Raw genomic sequence first — 18,470 nt, 5'->3', positions numbered from 1 at the left:
CTGTTTGTATACAGACAAAATTAATGTATTATATCTAAATAAACACATATTTCCCTATTAACCCATGTCAATTTTATAAAATCAGTTAGTGGAAGTTTTGTTCAGCTGGTATGTAATATCAGGTTGCACAGAAAATTATATTTTCAGGTTGTTCCACTAGTCTTGTCTACTCCTTTCCATTGTTGGTGTGGCTTGATCCTCAAGCTATTTTACATTCTAAGTCAGAAATGCTTACACTGAGTTTATTATAGATCAACAGGAATGTTGATTTCATTGTAAGTAATGTGCTTTCCGTGACTGATGGTTCTTTGGTTTAAAGTAGTTATTTGTCACACTGACAGGTACACCTGCTGCGAAATGCTGGCGATGAAGTTACCATCACAGTTCAATACCTCAGGGAAGCTCCATCATTTCTAAAGCTCCCATTAGGTAAGAGGAAATAAGTGAATAGGAGTAATTCGTTTTCCTCTTTGCAGTATTCTTGTAATGAGCTGACAGTGACAGAAATAGAAATTCAGTTCTTGAGTGCTTTACAGGAAGAGATAGAAAATTGTATGTCTACTTTGCTGTTTAACATACAAGAATCAAATGCATACTGCCTTGCTACTTATGTATAATGTATTCAAAATAAAACTGAAAAAAATCATTAAAATGCAGTACAGTCATGGGTGATAGCTGAAGGTTTTTCAATTTAAGCTTTGCCTGAATATAATAAAATACTTTTTGCAAACGTTTGAATCATACATTTACACTGAAAGGTACTTTGAGGACAGTTACCAAACAAATGGATAACATTAATTATGTATTTTCATAAATTAATTTACTATTTTGATTGGTTTTGTCAGCAGAATTATGTTGGCAACTGAGTAGTTTAACAGTAGCAATACTAAAAATTGTATGAAAAATATAAATCAGGGAAGTTTGGGGTCTTTTGGTTAGCATGTAAAATATTCAGGTTGCACAGTTCTGATCAAGCGAGTAGAAAAGTGTTCATAATAAATAAGTTTATTTCATCAGATTAAATAATTTTGCACTAGTTGATATTAACAGTTTGTTTTCTCTTCAAAATAAGCAAAAAGTTTTGAAATGTGTCTCATTCTTTGGATTGATTTTTATTTATTTGAGTTGGGCTCAACTATTTACTTGTTTTTTTCCTAGTTTCAACAGACTCACAGATGTCATAGTTTATATCTTGCTATTACAAGAGTGTCAATCATTTAATCATTTTTATGTCTGTTTAAAGCCAGCTTGACAGGCCTCTATTAAGCTGAGCTATACATTTTATGCTAAAACCTTTCTTTCAGTGCTTACTGCTTATCATTTTCATTTGATAATATATCGTCAGTGTTTCTTACAATGAATCTTCAGTTTTGGTCTTCCTACTTTTCCTATTAGATCATCAGACAACTCTAAAATTATATTGACAGTGCCTTGGATAACTGTCCAAGCTTAAACATGATTTTGGCAATCTAGCAGCATCTTATCAGTAGTGTCTGTGTTATTGGACATATTCATTTGTGACTATGACAGTCCTACTAGAACTTGTATCTCATCTTGTAGACTGACATGACATACTTGGACTATATTGCCTGTCTTTGTTTGACCTTAGCTAAGAGCCGAACTCCAACTCAGACACTCTCTCACTCCCTGTTCTTCAACTGAATGTGGTGGGAAAATAGAACAAAAAAGCTCTTAGGTCAAAAGAGATTAGCTATGAATTGCCATCATGGCCTAAGCAGAGGCAACATGGGGAAACTTAGATAAATGTATTATTAAAATAAATTCAGGCAATGAGAAACAAAGACAAATAAATTGTCCATCACCTTCTTGATTGATCTGGAGGTTCATTTGTTTCTTGTGTCACTGTTTTCCTTAGTATTTTCTCTGTTCTTCTGCATTTTACCCTTTGTTAAATAGTTTCCCAGAAGTGCTACCAGCTCAGCTGCATGGCTCAGTGGTAATGTGGGATCTGGCTGGAACTGTCTGTGTCTGGCACAGGGCAGCCCCAACCATTTCCCACTTCTGGAGACGTTCCATCCCGCAAAGCCTTGCCACTGAGACCTAGTACACACTCTACATGAGCTGGCTGCCACCTTCACAAGTAGTTCACATAGGTCCAGGAATATTGGTACCCTCTTTCTACATCGTGGGGAACTTGGCTTTCTCACCAGGAGATACTTCAGCATTCCTGTCTGGGAGGCTGAGATCATGGCACTGCTTCCATAAAGTGCTGTTTCTGGAAAGAGAAATCAGTGATCATCAGGGATCCCCTCTCAATGTGACCAGCTAGCAGTATTTGGGGCCTGCACCTGATTTTACTGTAGTTCAAAGAAAGCCTTTTCTGGAATAGGGAAGACAGTGTCATTTTAGACAAGCTACCAGACTATCAGTGAGTGCAGCTCTGCTTCTGAAATAAGATTCCTTGTGTACAAAGTGCTAATTTTGGGCAGGTTATCAGACTTGCTTCCTCTATGCAGAGCATGAAGAAATTTTTGCCAAGTGTTACACTACCCTACCCAGTCCCATGCATGACCCCAGCCTTATACCACATGCTCAAATAAAAGAACTTGCTAGCTATGATCAGACATGTGAAGAACTTAAGAAATGGCCCTTCTGAACTGAACCTGGATCTCCACAAGAGCTTACATGTGCCTCTCTAGAATGTTCTGTGTAGCTATTCAATAGAGGCTGAAACCAAGGTCTGTGAGTTAAACGATCTTTGGTAAATGGCTTGCTATAAATATTCATTCTTGTGGTGAGAAAATAAGCAAATAAGGTGGATAAAGTTATGGAAAATATTTCTGATTTAAGAAAATAAATAAACTGACGTTACAAAGAATAGCACCCCATTTCAAGAAGAGCTTTTCAAGAGTCCATGCACAAAAGGGAATTCCAGTCATGAAGCATCAAATGACACATTTAAAAAGCTAAGTAGCAATTCCATTATGCAATAAAGAAATTTGCAAATCACACTGCAGGCAGAATTTAAGTACATACATGCATAATTCTGAAGTATCTTGGCTTTTCCTGGCATCCCAGAAGACTCAGGCACTTGGTCCCCTACCTTCCAGCATTTGGTCAGACCAGCTGCTGTGCTGGCAGTTTCAGTGCTGTGGTACGTTCACTTCAACTGCAATCATACTGTCTCTTCCCATTAACCCATATCATCACTATGAGCACCTGATCAGGAGTAGCATCTGCCTCCTCCTCTGCTTCCTTGTTGTATGTCTCCCTTCCCTACACTATCTCATGTCCTGGCAAAAGCACAAGATTCCATAACATGGAAATATTTATCAGCAATTCTCACAACATATTTCTGTCTGTTAAATTCCTTCGTTATTGCCAACAAAAAATACAAAATTTGGCATGGGTTTATTTGTGGATACTGATTAAGTATCATTTAGAGATGAGACAAAGACTGCTTGTTTCTTTGTTTGGAGGCGGTCCCAGTCAAGGGTTATATGCCAGTATTGATCCTTGTCTCTTTTGCAGCAGTCCAGGACACTTTGCACTTACTAGACTATTAAAAGACTGTCCATAATAATAAATTAAATAATTCCAACAAATATTCTCTGCCACAGTTATTTCTTTGATCAGCAATTTTATAAAATATTGCAGAATGCTTGGCAGAATTTTACATAGGACAAATAGTTATTTCTCAAAAAACTATCAGGCCTGGATCAGAATTGTTATGAACCATTAAGGTCTGCTTCACTGGGTTGTGTAGCTCCATGGCAAGAATAATTCCTCACCACATGGCTGTGGCTTTCTCTAATGTGTCTGCCAGCTAGAGAGAAGATAGATTTGTCTTTCTTGAAGCCAAGACAAGGAATTTTAGATTTTTGAGCTGGGTCAGAAAGTTAAAATTGACTATGAGGCTATTTGTTAGCCTGTTACAGAATTATTATGGCATCAGCTCTTGGGTATTGTCATTAAGGATTCTCTAGATCTACGTTCATTACCCATCCCAGATGGGTAAGTGGCACTTATAGGACCCATTTAAGTAAGATTCACTGGTGCTAGGAAAACTTGGGACATTTTCTGGTAAAACAGACTTTTTTCAAAATATTTCTGTTTGATAGTTATACCAAATGATCAGCATATTCTGAATTTAAAAAGCTTACAGTATAATTAAAAATCATCAAAAATGTTTTCTTTGGTTGTAATTCTGTAGCTATCCTAGAATGAACTTTTTGTCTTTTGGAGGTTGCCTATGCCATGATCAGCAAGTTCAACACACAAGTTTTTATTTATGAGCAATAGATCTCCAGTATCATTCAGAAATGTCAGTCAGAAGACAAATTGTTGTTCATAATAAAGTCTTGCTGACTGTTTGCTGTACATTGTTCTGCTGCTGTGTGTTTTGAGGGTTGTTATTTAGAGATTTAGCATAACTCACTGACTGAAATAAGCTACTTCCTGTTGATGGAACTGTTGAAGTCCAGAACTTTAATAGAGACTTTTCTAGGTCTATGAAAGTATAAGGCTTTTAAAGTTAAAACCTAGGATTTATTAAAATAAATAGTAAAATACCTAATGTTTTAAATGGAAAAATTTGGCAAAACTATTATAAAAGGATTTATAAACAACTCTTACCTGTACCACTGCAAATGAGTTCTTGTGTTAGGTTTAATGTCAGCTAACTTGTTGATTTCTTGAGTTACTGCTGGCTCTCCAAAATCATCTGTGATCCTTAAAAAGTTTATTTCCCTCACCTCAGAGTCCTGCCTGGCTTTTTTGTGCTATCCACAAGGGTATTTCAGTCTCCTCTGTGAACTGCAGACTCATGTCCTTGCCATCTCTACGTCTCTCTGACCCCTTCTTATTTCACAGGGTATGTTGTGGTTTTCCTTTTCCTCTGAGCATACACACCTATTGCTTAGGTAAAGATCAGGCAGAGATCTTTTCCTCTCCCACAAGATCCTTGCTAACCCCACCTTCCCAAAAGAGCAAGAATGCCAAAGCTGAGAATAAGCGAATTAACAGATGATGCCTGTCATAGGGTAGGTTTGTATTTCTCTTAGGCTGATTGTCTTTGGTTTGGATGGGATCACACATTGAGGCAGTAACAATTGCTGGAAACTTCGCAACATCAAAAATTCCTTTTTTCATGGCATCAATACCCAACAGAATGCTGTAGCTCTGCTGGTCAGAGCATGGTGCTAATAACACCAAGGTTGTCGGTTTGCTCCCTGTACGGGCCATTCACTTGAGAGCTGAACTCAGAGATCCTTGTGGATCCCATGTAACTTGGAATATTCTGTGATTTCTGTGATTATGGCCATGGAGTGGTGAGTTATCTGTAGCAGATACTTTGTTTAACAAAAGCATTTTGATAGTCTTTCTTGCAGTAAGGTTCCGGGGTCTGCACTGGTACCTTACACTTGATTTGGAGTTACATCTACTTAAGCAAGGGCTGCAGTAGCTGATAGTAGGATCATACTGTATTTTGTCCTAAGAACAGGGAGGAACAGCCCTGATTGCTCTAGGGCTGCCATGTGGGAAGGCAGAGTTCCTTGGAGAGATGAGAGCACTGCACTTTCCATGAAAGCAGCTGAGCATTTGCAGTGGGAACTTCTAAAATGGTGAATGAGGTCATGACAGTGCAGTCTATGAGTAAGTGAGGCAGAGACAGCAGGGAAGAAACTAAAAGACTTGTGAACTTGTTTGCAGTCAAGTGATGGAGGTGGCATGGCCTGAGACAGGCTGTGTAGCTGGGAACTTACAGAAAATGGAAGAAACCTGCTGAAAAGTAAATCTGCTGGGACACTGCAGAGGAGGGAAATTTCTTTCTTAACCTTTTATTCCTAGCTTTCCCATGAGATGGATGTAAATTTTCTCTACTTAAAAATAGTCGATTTTTCTAATGTAGTATTCTGTCTTATGGTAAAACCTGGATTTAAAGTTCTGTAAATACCTTAACTCAGATCTTTTGGTATGCTCAAATTGCTGAATAGGTGGGATAATTCCACTTAGTAATTCATGAACCTGTGATAATTGTCTACTGCTGGAGACAGTCAGATTTCCCAGTGGGCAGACTCTTCAGTGGAGAATTTAATGCCAAGTGTTTGTTTTTTTGGGTTTTTGGTTTTTTTAATTAAAAAAATTAGAGATTTTGTTCTGTTCCATTATGTCACTGTAGTTGTCTATGACTGTAAACATAAATTCTTGTGGCTGCTGTGCATATATTGTAGCTACAAAACATTGTAGTTCCTAGAGTCAGTGGTGGTTTAGACCCATAGGAGCAAAGCATAATGACTCCTGCTGACGTGACCTCGTACCGTACAGAAAGGACTCCAAACAAAAACATGCTGAAACTCCAGAATTCAGGCTATAATTCTGAGACCTCAGCATTGAACTGACAGGTCCCTAATTGAGAAAATGGTGTTCTGGAATTAAATTCCGTTTTGCTAAATCTTCCAGATATATGGAAAAGATACATACATGCATAACTAAGAATGGCTTCTTGACTTTGGTGATGTTAGACTTGACAAACTTATTAATGTGAGATGATTTACAGGCAATTTCAGGTGAATTCTTCAGATGGATAAATGAGCTTTCAGTGATGATGAGTGTAGTGCTGTGCAATTGATTTTATGTGAATTACTGAGAAGACCAAGTGCTGTCTGACAGTAATTGTATATTATTAGTGCTATTTGTTAACATCTTACGTTTAAGCAGAAATTATAAAATGATGTGACTTTGTGCTGTTTCCATTATTATATTTTACAAAAGTATTAAGCTTTCCTGGATTCACTTTAAACTACTAAAGTAGGATCATAATACATAACTGCTAAGAGGAGAGGTTTTGAAGACTGTAACTGTGTAGTCTTAGCATATTGACATATCAACAGTTCAGGGTGATTCTTTGCTTTCAATTTCTGAATTTGACAAGGACCATATTTTTTAAAAATAATTGGCATTTTAAGGAAAAGATATATCCAATAATAAAGTGTATGTAGGTGTCCAGTTACTTGCCTGAGAGTTTCCTATTTTCTTTGTTTATAAATTCAGTCCGTGGTTATACTCTAAGGTGAGACTTCCAAGAATTGATAGAAAATTTGTCTTTAAATTAATAAATGCATTTTGTGTAACTGAACGTGTTACTTGGTTTTGAATATATCATTCTCAGTGAAAAAAGGCTTAATCCTGCCAAAAGTTAAACATAAAAATAGATCCCGTGAGCACAGCCCCTCTCAGATGGCATCTAGCTATCTTTTTTCTCTCTAGACATTAAGTATAGCATATGGATATTTAATTATCTGTCTTTCTAAAATACAAATAGTATTTCTGTCTTGGTTTGGTGAATCATATTAAAAAATTATTCCAGTGTTTTACAGCTGAGTAAATATTGTCTGATATGTGCATATTTTTAACATCAGCAGTTATTTTTCTTGATCTGATTTCCAGGTTCCCCTGGACCATCCAGTGATCACAGCAGTGGAACTTCATCACCTCTCTTTGACAGTGGCTTACATTTAAATGGAAACTCAACTAACACGGTAAGCAAGTGAATAATAAAAGCATGGTGGGTATAAGCTCTGTACGTTCTTTTCCCATTTTGTGCTTCAAAATGCTAGAGTAAGACCACCCTAGTTTTGTTCTTGTTGTTTGCTTTGATTGATTTTTAAGTGCTTATATTGTAAAATTCTGTACTTACAAAGTCCTCAACACGTGGCCCTGAACAGGTAGGTTTTTACTGTGAGACAGCTGAGAAGCTTGGAAGAGTGAACAGAGTAAGATTTAATCGTTATTGGACACAAATTCATGTGAACTTCTGACATACTTTGTTGAATTATAGCATTATACTGTTGAATTTAATCCAGGTGGAGATGCTGAAATGCAGGTAGAATTAAGAACATAATGTAAAGTTTAATTCTTGAAGCAAACTTTTTAAATAGGAAAGATAGGGACAAATAGGGAAAGAAATAAAAGAGGGGAAAAAAAAGTCTCTTTCTTTAGCCCAGAGGATATTCAATTCTTTTTTTCTGCAGTGAACAACTGTGATTAAATTAATTGTAGCATTGTGGAGAAAGAAAAAAAGTTCCCTTCTTCAGGAAAAATGGTGGTCACCAAAGAGGATAGGATGTCTTAGTAAGCAACAGTGCTATCCTTTTAGTAGTGAAGATTGAAGATGTAAATACTAGTTGTACAAGTTGTTGACCTTCATGCTCAAAACCTGTTTCACACCTAAAAATCTCAGCTCTAGTCTTTCAGTTGGATTATATAGAAACAAAACCCACTAAACGGACAGAAGGCTTCTACTCTGTTTTTCCTTTTCTTCTAAGACAGTGATATCATTGTCTGATACTGACTGTACTTCTCTCAAGCTTTTCACTTCCTTGAGCACTCTCTCTATACTACTCCTTAAAGTTTATCTTCATCTGCTAAAAATATATGCATATATGATAATATAAAGGCATTATGTACAGTAAGTAAATAAATAAATAGAAATATGCTTTTCTGTCCTGATACCTGTACCTTAGTGTTTGGTGTCCAAACTGGCCATAGATACAAAAGGTTTCATGTTCATTTGTTTGCAGTTATCCAGATGTTTGTTACCGTTGAATCCCTTGTACTGTTGTCTTACTAAAGAATCCAGACCTCAGAGTTCAGCATTCTGCAATGTTTGTCTGCCAAGCTCTCTGCAGGCAAAGAAGGTCCTTCCTGCAAAGAGCTTGCATTGCAAGAAAAGGGCTATGGCCAGTGATTGCATTAGCACATTTTAGTAAATTATTGCCTACTAAATTCTAGAATGAGTGTATTAATTTTTAATAATCATTATGACTACTGTAGGAAGTGCACACTTTGAACTTCTCGTATTAAAAAGATATAAGTATATGGCTGGGGTTTTGTAGTAGACTTGTAACAGAGTAATTTAGAGTTAATTGCCAAGATAACACACAAAAGACTGGGTATAGTCTTCAAATATAAGTGGAAAAACAGAAATTAAAAAGGAGTAATAGTCAGGGACTAGGTTGATTTTATACAAAACTTAATTTTTCTGAAGCCTGACATAAACTCATGTGGAGACCTATGTATACACCAGACACTATAACCTAGAAGTGGAATAAACAGGACAATCTACATCGTAGCTCATAGAAGTCATGATCTCCCTTCACAGAAAACAAAATGAAATCTTACTGTGAAATTCAAAAGCAAGGCTCTTAAGTATTTTGAGCAGGAATGACTGGATTTTGAGATGATGCTCTGTATAGTCAAACCTTTCTCAAACTAAGCTGTGGGTGTTGCTGAGCTTCATATCTTGGAAAGTTACTGTGTGCTTCAGCTACCATCTAGTAAGAGCTTCTATTTTATTCAATTAAATATTTTCAGTTTTATGGTAAAATAAAAACAGAACTGGCATTTCCTGTAATGGTATTGCCTAATAAGGCTAATGATATTTGAATCCTGTTCTTACTTTGCTCTGGTAGGGGAGATCTGACTCACTTTGAATGCTGCATCTTGCAAGTTTGTGTTGCCATTTTATGTACTTTCCTAACCACACTCAGGTCCATGCCATAAATATTAATGCACCTATATTTGTAAGTGGAAATTCTATTCCAAAAAGCACACCATGTAAAGGAAAGGACAGGAATGAGAGCTAAGAATTACTGTTAGTTTTACCAAGTTGTCATTTTGGATGTCTTCTGAAAAACAATACCAAGGCACTACAGCTGGCTTGTATAATAGAGGTGATAGTTTAGCCATCTTACCAGTAAGCTCTAACTCTAATATGATTGTACCATTTTCAGTTCTGGTGTTATCTTGCCTCTATTACAACTATCTCTGTCACCTGTGCTGTGAAGCATCTGTTGTATGTGATGTGATACCATCTTCAGGATTTATATACATCTTTTATAATATCAGCACAGTTTGCAGTACAGAACTTTAACGGGGTTCTCTGAAACCCAGAGAAATGAGCTGAAGTGCTCTCTTCACACCTAATTATTTTGTGCTTGGGCACTGTGACAAATACTACAGGGTTTGACAGTGGCAGTTACATTCATCTGTACCTTGTAAGTGGTTTATTGAACACAATGTAAACTTGCAGAGGGGAACATGAAACATACAAAGGAGATGGTCTCAAGGCTAATGAGGTTGTTTACTTGGAGAGTTCTAACTCTAAAACAATGAAAAAAGTGCTGTAAAGACAGCATGTCCAAATGTCCTAGTGATTCAGGCCAGCTCCCTGGAGAAATTGGTGGTGGAAAAAAAAATACTGCAAATAAAACGAATTTCTGTTTAAGACACCACGGGATAATACGACAGTTACAATGCAAAGGCATGATATACTGGGGTTTCATTTATTTGAGATTCCAGTTTCCTGGAATTGTCTAAAAATTATATTCTAACAAGTGAAGTGAGACCAAAGTAAATTGCTGTTTTCTATATGTTCATGTAATTTAAGAACTCTTAGTTTAATTTTGATAGTGTATGTTAAGTATAGTTGTTTAGATGAAGCTAAACAGGCATTAATTTTTTCTAAATTGCTTTAAAATATTTTTTCTTTGATGCCATTATTTCATTTGCTAAATGAAACAGTTTTGCTTTAAAACAGACACTGCCTACTTCATCATGAAGTTTTTAAAAAAGAAAAACATACAAATGCTCAGCTCTTGATGGGACCAGTAGAATGCTCCATCTTTAATGTCTATAGTAGTCCTAGTTCCAGAGTGAGAAAATGATAACGATTCAATCCCGAGCACTAAATGGCAAAAAGGGAAGAGGATTCAAGACAGGGAGGTGGACACCCTTGTTCTGAGAGTAAATATATTCTGATGAATAGTTCAGGCAAATGTATGACCAGAACATTGAATTGCAATTGAATGGATGCCCTACATATGAAAGTTTCAATACTATTGTCTTTTTGAATACTCCTGTAGTATCTTCCATTTTAGTATAAAATTACACTACTGACTGTTATTAAAATTTATTTTATTATTTAGTTTTTGTCATCCTGTAGCTCGCTTTAAGAGGAAAAACTTCAGGATTTCAGTTCAATACCTCTTCTATTAGAATGAATTCACATGTGATACCAATTGCCTCTGCCAACTCTTGATCTGAAAGTCCATGATTTTCTCATAGAGTGCGAAAGCAAGGTAACTTTGAATTGACATCCAGTTCACAGTGTATTATTTGGAAATGTAAATTCATAAAATGATTAATGTAATAAATACAAAAAATATCTCACTTAGAAGTACACAGTGGTTACTGTCATGAAAGTAATCATCACCATGTCTTTCATTTTTTGCTGAAGAGAAAGGTAAAACAGATGAACACAGCGAGTTGCAGTTAAATAATTTGTACTGCTGTGCTGAAGACATTTATGGAATGAGGTAAACACACTGCAAGTAAGTTTTTGTCAATTAATAAAATATAAAGTGACTATCCCTTTTCCACCTCAGTGAAAAATAATCCAGATTTTCTGTTTCTGATTATACATCTCTGAAATCGTAGCAATAGAAGCTGGAAGAAAACTTTTAAATAACACCTACTTCACAACAACAGAATTGTAAGGAAAATATTTTGGATTGGAATGTTTGTGTAGATGTAGCTGTACAGAAGTGCTGTGTTTTTCTGATTGTCATTAGACTTGATTGGGAATTTTGCTATGACATTAATGAAGTGAATAAAAGGTATCTTTAAAAGTCTTATCCTTCACTTTTATTCATGCTCATGGTCACTGCTAATCTTTTCAGCAGAGTTATTTCTTCTAGTATTTAACATTTGATTGATCAGGTTGATCGTTTCTTCTGCACAGAAATTTTCCAGTTTGTTAGGTATCTGGTTTTAGTTCTTAATTATACATATTTTTCCCATACATTCACATTTCCATGTGAATACATTGTTTTTTACAGTTCTTATGAATTTGCTCATTTTGAGTTTGCAGCAGCAGCAGCAAAAATGCTTCTAAATTTGATGTTAGCATAGATGAACCCTTGCAGTTCAGGTACATGTGTATGTGGCATACAGAGAAAACTTGTAGTAAAATTGAGGTAGCAGGTTCTCCCACTAGGTTGCATCCAGTGTTTTTCCACAAGCTCTGGCAACAAATTGACATTGATCTCAGGAAGAGAAGCAAGAGTCAAGGCTTGGATTTTTCCTGAGGGGTGTGCAGACTGTGTGAAGTTCAAAGAGTTTCCTTAACCTTGAGCTATTTTTTCTGAGCAAGGACAGCATGCCCCATTTGGGGATATAAAAGGCTGCCAAAAGCCATATCTAACAGCTGAAGTTTGGGTACACTTGCATTTATAGAGTAAAACTGTAAGAATCTCAACATTGTATCTTTTCCTTATATACATTTAATGTTGTATTTTGATTTCTGGTTTTTGAGGAGTCATAATTACTTTCTACTTTGTGTACTGAGATTTAATATGAACTACTCTGTCCCCTACCCCCAAAGGAGGAATATATCTAGAAAGGTGTTCCAGGCAAGGTTGTTCAGGTTACTCAGAAACCAATTACATGCTAGCTCAAGGGAAACAAGTTAAAGAAAAAGGGGCAAGATTCTGACAAATAGTCCATATGTATTCTCTAAAAATATCTTATTCAGGCATGTACCCCACTGGTTCATTAAAAAAATAATAATGTATTCACACCTAGCAGCACAGATGTAATGAAATATTCATTTCCATTGTAAATCACCTCTAGAGAAATTTATATAATTGAAAGGGTTTTAATTTTTTCCTCACTGGCAGAATAGTAATCCAGTTGATTTAAATGCATAGCTATTGTAGTGAATAAGGCAGTGTAAGTCCCTAACATGTACTACTATACAGGCTCTATGTAAACATCATGTTTAGGTGCTCAGAGTCTCTAAACTCATATATTAATGAAAAAGAATTAAATGTCTTACAGAGAAATCATTATATTTCAAAAACATGTATCTGATGCAGCATTAGAATTAAAAGTGTTTCTTTTCTGTGGTAGGAAAGGAAGAGTTTTTTGCATGCTTTTTCATGCTCCTCCCATTTAATTAAACATCTGTCAATTAAAATATTGTAGATAGAGCTGTGTAATTAAAAGGTGCTGCTTTCAGTGAATTTTGAAGACATCATATTACAAGTCCAAATTGTTATTTCACCTGAAAGAGCATGTTTCCTCTATAGAAGCCTTTATCTATTAAATGATTCGGTGATGTATACTTTACCAGATAATTACTGTATTCTTAAAACTGTCACAGAATTGTGCACCTGCATCTAAAAATTCCATTAAAAATAAATAAATACAGAACCTCTCCTGAATTCATGCTGCATCAAAGGAATGTAGAGGTATTTTGATACTGTAATTAAATCCCTCTGAATTCTGAGACAAGTTGAAAGCTCTGAGTCCTATTTACAGTAGATATCACCATAATTTGTTTTGTTGGCTGGGCATCACAAGAGTTTCACTCATGTCTCTACTCCTGGCTAAACATTTGGTATTTGTGTTGTTCAGTGATTAAAGTAAGCTAATGTGAGACTCTTTTACTGCTTAATGGAGCATTCATGTTTTCTCCTCCAATCAACATAAAGCCCCTGCTTTCTGTCTGTCCCTGTAATCGGTATTAGTAAGTGCTCAGCCATGCATAGGACAGATTGGTTCATTGATACTCTGAAAATCAATCAACCTATATTTGTACATATACATACCTATATATGTATATATACATACATTTCAATCACAGACCAGACTGAAAACCGTAGAGAGAACACATCTAGTTCACTCTGAGTTGAATGCTGCTGGGTGTTGTTGCAAGAAATTATGTAACTAAATCTCTTTTTTCAGAATAAGTGTAAGACAAACTTCTCTATTTTAAAAGCTTATTATATTGAAGGCTTTTTTTTTTAGCATGCTGTACCATTTTTAGTAATGAAGCTTTGACAAAAAAAATTCCAGTTGGCATCAAAAAGATGCACGAAAGCTAGTATTTCATTGTCACGAAATCCACTGAAACTTAATGGTCAGTGTTTTCAGTTACAGCTTAAGACAGTGAAGCTATACCAAGCTATTTTAGCATTTCAGAGTTTAAGGCATGTTTGGAAAACACTCTTAGTCATATGATTTCGTTTTAGGTAGTCCTGTGAGAGGCAGGGATTTGGACTCAGTGATCCTTATGGATCCCTTTCAACTTGAGGTACTATATGACTTAATGTTTCTATAGTTTGAGCCACAGAGTTGTTTTTACACGGAAAATATATCAAAATATAAATATCAAATATATTAATGTTGCTGCCATTTTCATATATATATTTTACAGAGAGATATTTTATATTCTTTCCAGAAGTTCTCAGCAATGCTCACTAAAATGGAAACTACCAAAATTATTTTGAGAAATAAATAACAGCATCATCATTATAATCTCTTTTTGAACCAGTGTCAACAAGGACAGTAATCAAGATTAGTCATACCTCTTACATGTGCTTTGTAAAAATATATGTTTATGGAAAAGGATCAAGGTTTTATGAGAGTGATGCACTTTGAAATATTAAATCCTCTAAAGCAGAAAGTGGATAAATTCCAAATTATCGGTAAAAGGTTCTATTTTTTCCTAACGGCTATCACACTTGATTCTTATTTCATATAATGGTACAATCATAGACACATTTAGGTTAGAAAGACCTCTAAGATCAATAAGTGCAACCTGAGCTTAATCAAAAATGGCCAAGTCCAGCACCAAACCATGTCTCTAGGTGTCCTGTTTATGTATCTTTTAAATATCTCCAAGGACAGTGACTCAACCATATAAGCTTGTTCCAATGCTTGATAGCCCTTTCTGTGAAAGTTTTCCCTAATATCCAACCTAAACTTACCCTGGTGAAACTGAGGCCATTTCCTCCTGTTCTATCACTTGTTATTTGGGAGAAGAGACCAACACTTACTTGGCTACAACCTCCTTTCAGGTAGTTGTAGAGAGTGAAAAGGACCCCCTAGAGCTTTTCTCCAGCCATTGGCCTTCTTAGCCACCTCAGCACACCCTGGCTCATGTTAGGGGTCAAAGAGCACACCCTGGTCTTTTTCCACCTTTCCAATGACTCTGCCTTCAGCCTGTGGCACTGCAGGTTATCATTGTGACCCACATAGAGGACCTGGCACTTGGCCTTTTTGAACCTCATACAGTGGATAAAGTCTGTCCAGATCCCTCTGCAGATCCTTCTACCCTACCAGCAGATCAGCACTCACCCTGCTTGGTGTCCTCTGCAAACTGACTGAAGGTGCCCTTGATCCCTTCCTCCAGATCACCAATAAAGATGTTAAATGGTACTGGCCCAAATACTGGGCCCTGGGGATCGCAACTTGTGACTGGCTCCCAGCTTCATGTAACTCCATTCACCAGCGCTCTCTGGGCCCAGCCACCAACCAGATTTTACCCAGTGATAAGTACAGCTATGAGCTGCCAGCTTTTCCAAGAGAATGCTGTGGGACACAGTAACAAAAGCCTTACTGAAGTCCAGGTAGATAATATGCACAGCCTTTCCCTCATCCACTTGGTCTTGCAGTAGAAGATCAGGCTTGTCAAGCAGGATCTGCCTTTCCAAAAGCCATGCTGGCTGTACCTGATCAGCTAGTTGTCCTGCATGTGCTACATGATGGCATTTAGAATGGTTGCTGGTCAAAGCCCCATCCAGCCTGGCCTTGGATACTTCCAAAGATGGGGCATCATCTGCCTTTCAGCAAAGCAGACGCTGTAATATTTAAAGAGATTAAAAATACATTTAAAACCAAGCTTAATCATGCTGAGTAATGTGACCCTGAGTATTTCTGATTCCAAGTGAATTAACCCAGCTTCAGCTTTCTTGAAGCCCATGTTTAATGAAAAAGCTGTATCAACCTAAAATAACTGTGGCTGCTTTCAAGGTACGGCCCTAGCAGCAACTGGAAGTTAAATTGCTAGAGAGGGTTCAGAAAGACTTTCTTCTGATGACATGGTATTTTTCTTGCAAAGATTGAAAATCAAAGACAGTTTAAAAAAAAGTAAGGTAAAATAGCCGAGTTTCCCAAATTCTGCAAATTATATGTCACAAAAAGATAAAAATTGACAGTTGCAGCCAGCTGGTATCTTTTCCCTTCCTATGTTCTTAGTGGAAACTTAATTATAGAGACATCTCATTACATCTCCCCATTAGTGTAGGACTTTCTGGACTTATTCTGCTTCTTGGAAGACTTTTTGGTTGCACCACAACGTGTAGTTATATAGTTGTTTAAGAAGGCACTAAAGCACTTGCCTACAGTGTCATTCATAGGTCAGTGATTGCTAATAGGATACAGAGTCAGACCCTCCTCCAGGTCAACAGTACACAGCTATCCCAGGTAGGTAGTGATTATCTGTCATTAAAACCTGATTCTTGTTCTGTCAAAAATGAGATTTTTGTGTTCAATCCATTCCTTAATGGGCAGGTGTTACAAGAAAATTGGCATAAATTGGCAAAATTGTTGGAGACCTCAGCAGAAAACTGAAGGTATAAAATGATCGAGCTGTGATTACAGAGATGATCTCTATTTTAGTGCTTTGGAGGAGTGATGTGAAGAGTTTTCAAGATCAGCAGCAGCAGCTATATAGTGGAGAAATGTCTTGAAGGTCAGCCAGCTCACTACACTGAGTCAACAAACCATCCAGCCCAAAAGCTTGTTCCCAGCAGATGCCCTCAAGAGAATGCAAGAGCAGAAAAAATATGTACAGTTATTTCTAGGGAATATTTCCTACACCTCTGGTGACTTCTGACATAGGTGCTTCCTGAGCCAGTTTGTTATGTAGACTAACACATTCATTTCTGTGTTTATCCTACTGTCTTTTACTTGTAATCAATACCCCTGCTATTTATGTAAAAATGACAAGTAAACCACTGTTTCTTAACCTCTTTCTCTGTTATTTACTTTTTTACATACCTCAGTCATACAATTCCCTCAGCAGTTTCTTTTCCAGACCAATGAATCTTTGTTAACCTAATTTCTCAAAAGCAATTCTGTTCAACGTCTAAATTTCAAGATCTAAATTTTGAGTGGTGATCACCTGTTCATATTGCATTACAGTGTGGGGAAAGTTAATATTGCTTTTCTTCATGTGCATTGCTATACATATATTTACTATATTTTTAGCAGTAGTTTTATCTCTCATTCAGTATAATGAGCTCCTTCAACAGCTCTTTCTCTTATTTTTTTTTACTTGTTTCTCTCCTTAGTTTTTTATTTTTATCCATGTGTTTTGAAGAGGAATCTCAGATCGATATGTTACTAGATTATAGGTTAAATAGAGCAAAATGAGCTTCTGGTCCTATGATAGTATTTTATTTCTATGCAATGGTCTTATGGACATATGTATACCCTGTTTGTCCTTAAGAAGATGAAGAGGGGTAATTCCAACTTTATGCTCTACCATAAACTGATTAGTAGAGTATGGCTTCATAAGAAATACATATTTGAAACTTAGACTAATTTGACCCCTTCATATCCATTTACTGTTCTTGGCCATTAATGCTCAGATCACGCAGTAGGGTTATTGCAGATATTAGTAGTTTGGAACTGTGGGAAAAAAAAAAAATTACTCCTTCTATTGTGTTTTTCAAATATAGCATCTTTGAAATTGTCTGGGGAAAACCCATTTGGTTTAGCAGTTTGCAGCACTTTTAACAGTTTAGCTTTTGACATAAATATTTCTATACTTCAGTTTCATAGCTTTAGGGTTAATAGATTTTTGACCAAGTTATGTTGGCCATTTTTCCCCCTTCAAGTCATTAATCTAATGAATTGCTGTGATGTACATTTTCTAAAATTCTAACTTCTGCTTATATTGAGGTACTTTTTGTTTTCACTGATACTCTACTGAAGCATTTGATTGAAGTATAAGGGACTCAAATGGAAACATTAAATTGCCTGCCTGACCTACTTTTTTTTTTCCTGCCAAATGCTCTTAAATTACCTAGAATATTACAGAATATTGTTCAATAACCTGACAAAAGAAGTACAACTAAAGTTCATAAAAAAAAGATAGATTCTTATATTTAAATTGTCTAGATGTTTTCTGCATCTTGAGAGTTTAGACGGTGGGAACAATAGGTTGTTGCAGAAATTTTTATGTTCCTTTATTTTCTCATTCTTAGATTAAATTCAGTGATCATAATCAAGTATTTATATCTGACTGCAATAAGCTACCTTCTGCTTTATTCCTAGGCATTGGAATTGGTTTCCAGACAGACAGTGTTAGATTATATTGACATAATGTCACTCCAGGACACTTTCCAACTTCAGATTTCATGGCGTTCTGCCAATTATTTCAGTTTGTGTAGAATTCTGTAATATGTATCATATTCTTGATTGTGATACTAATAAATTTATTGTAGATTTTAAAAGAAACCTTAGCCTTTTGTGTCTACTTTTATAAAACAAAATTAGTCTGTGGACTTGATTATGAAATACTTATACTGTAAAAAACACCAGGAGATCTCAGTCAAATGAAAGCTGTATGGTTCTAGGGATAGGAAACATTCTAA

At 36.2% G+C, this 18,470-nt stretch overlaps 1 protein-coding gene across 1 annotated transcript in view; it reads left to right on the top strand.

Moving 5' to 3' along the window:
* SNTG2 (syntrophin gamma 2) overlaps positions 1 to 18,470 on the top strand; it is a 143,774-nt gene that overhangs the window by 57,711 nt on the left and 67,593 nt on the right. Inside the window, exons 7-8 of the mRNA XM_058834556.1 lie at positions 342 to 429; positions 7,411 to 7,502. Of these exons, the coding sequence (XP_058690539.1) occupies positions 342 to 429; positions 7,411 to 7,502 (180 nt within the window). The remainder of the gene's footprint in view (positions 1 to 341; positions 430 to 7,410; positions 7,503 to 18,470) is intronic.

Source organism: Poecile atricapillus, chromosome 3 (assembly GCF_030490865.1).
Source record: "Poecile atricapillus isolate bPoeAtr1 chromosome 3, bPoeAtr1.hap1, whole genome shotgun sequence".
Lineage (NCBI taxonomy): Eukaryota > Metazoa > Chordata > Aves > Passeriformes > Paridae > Poecile > Poecile atricapillus.
This window is presented reverse-complemented; position numbering and strand designations above follow the sequence as displayed.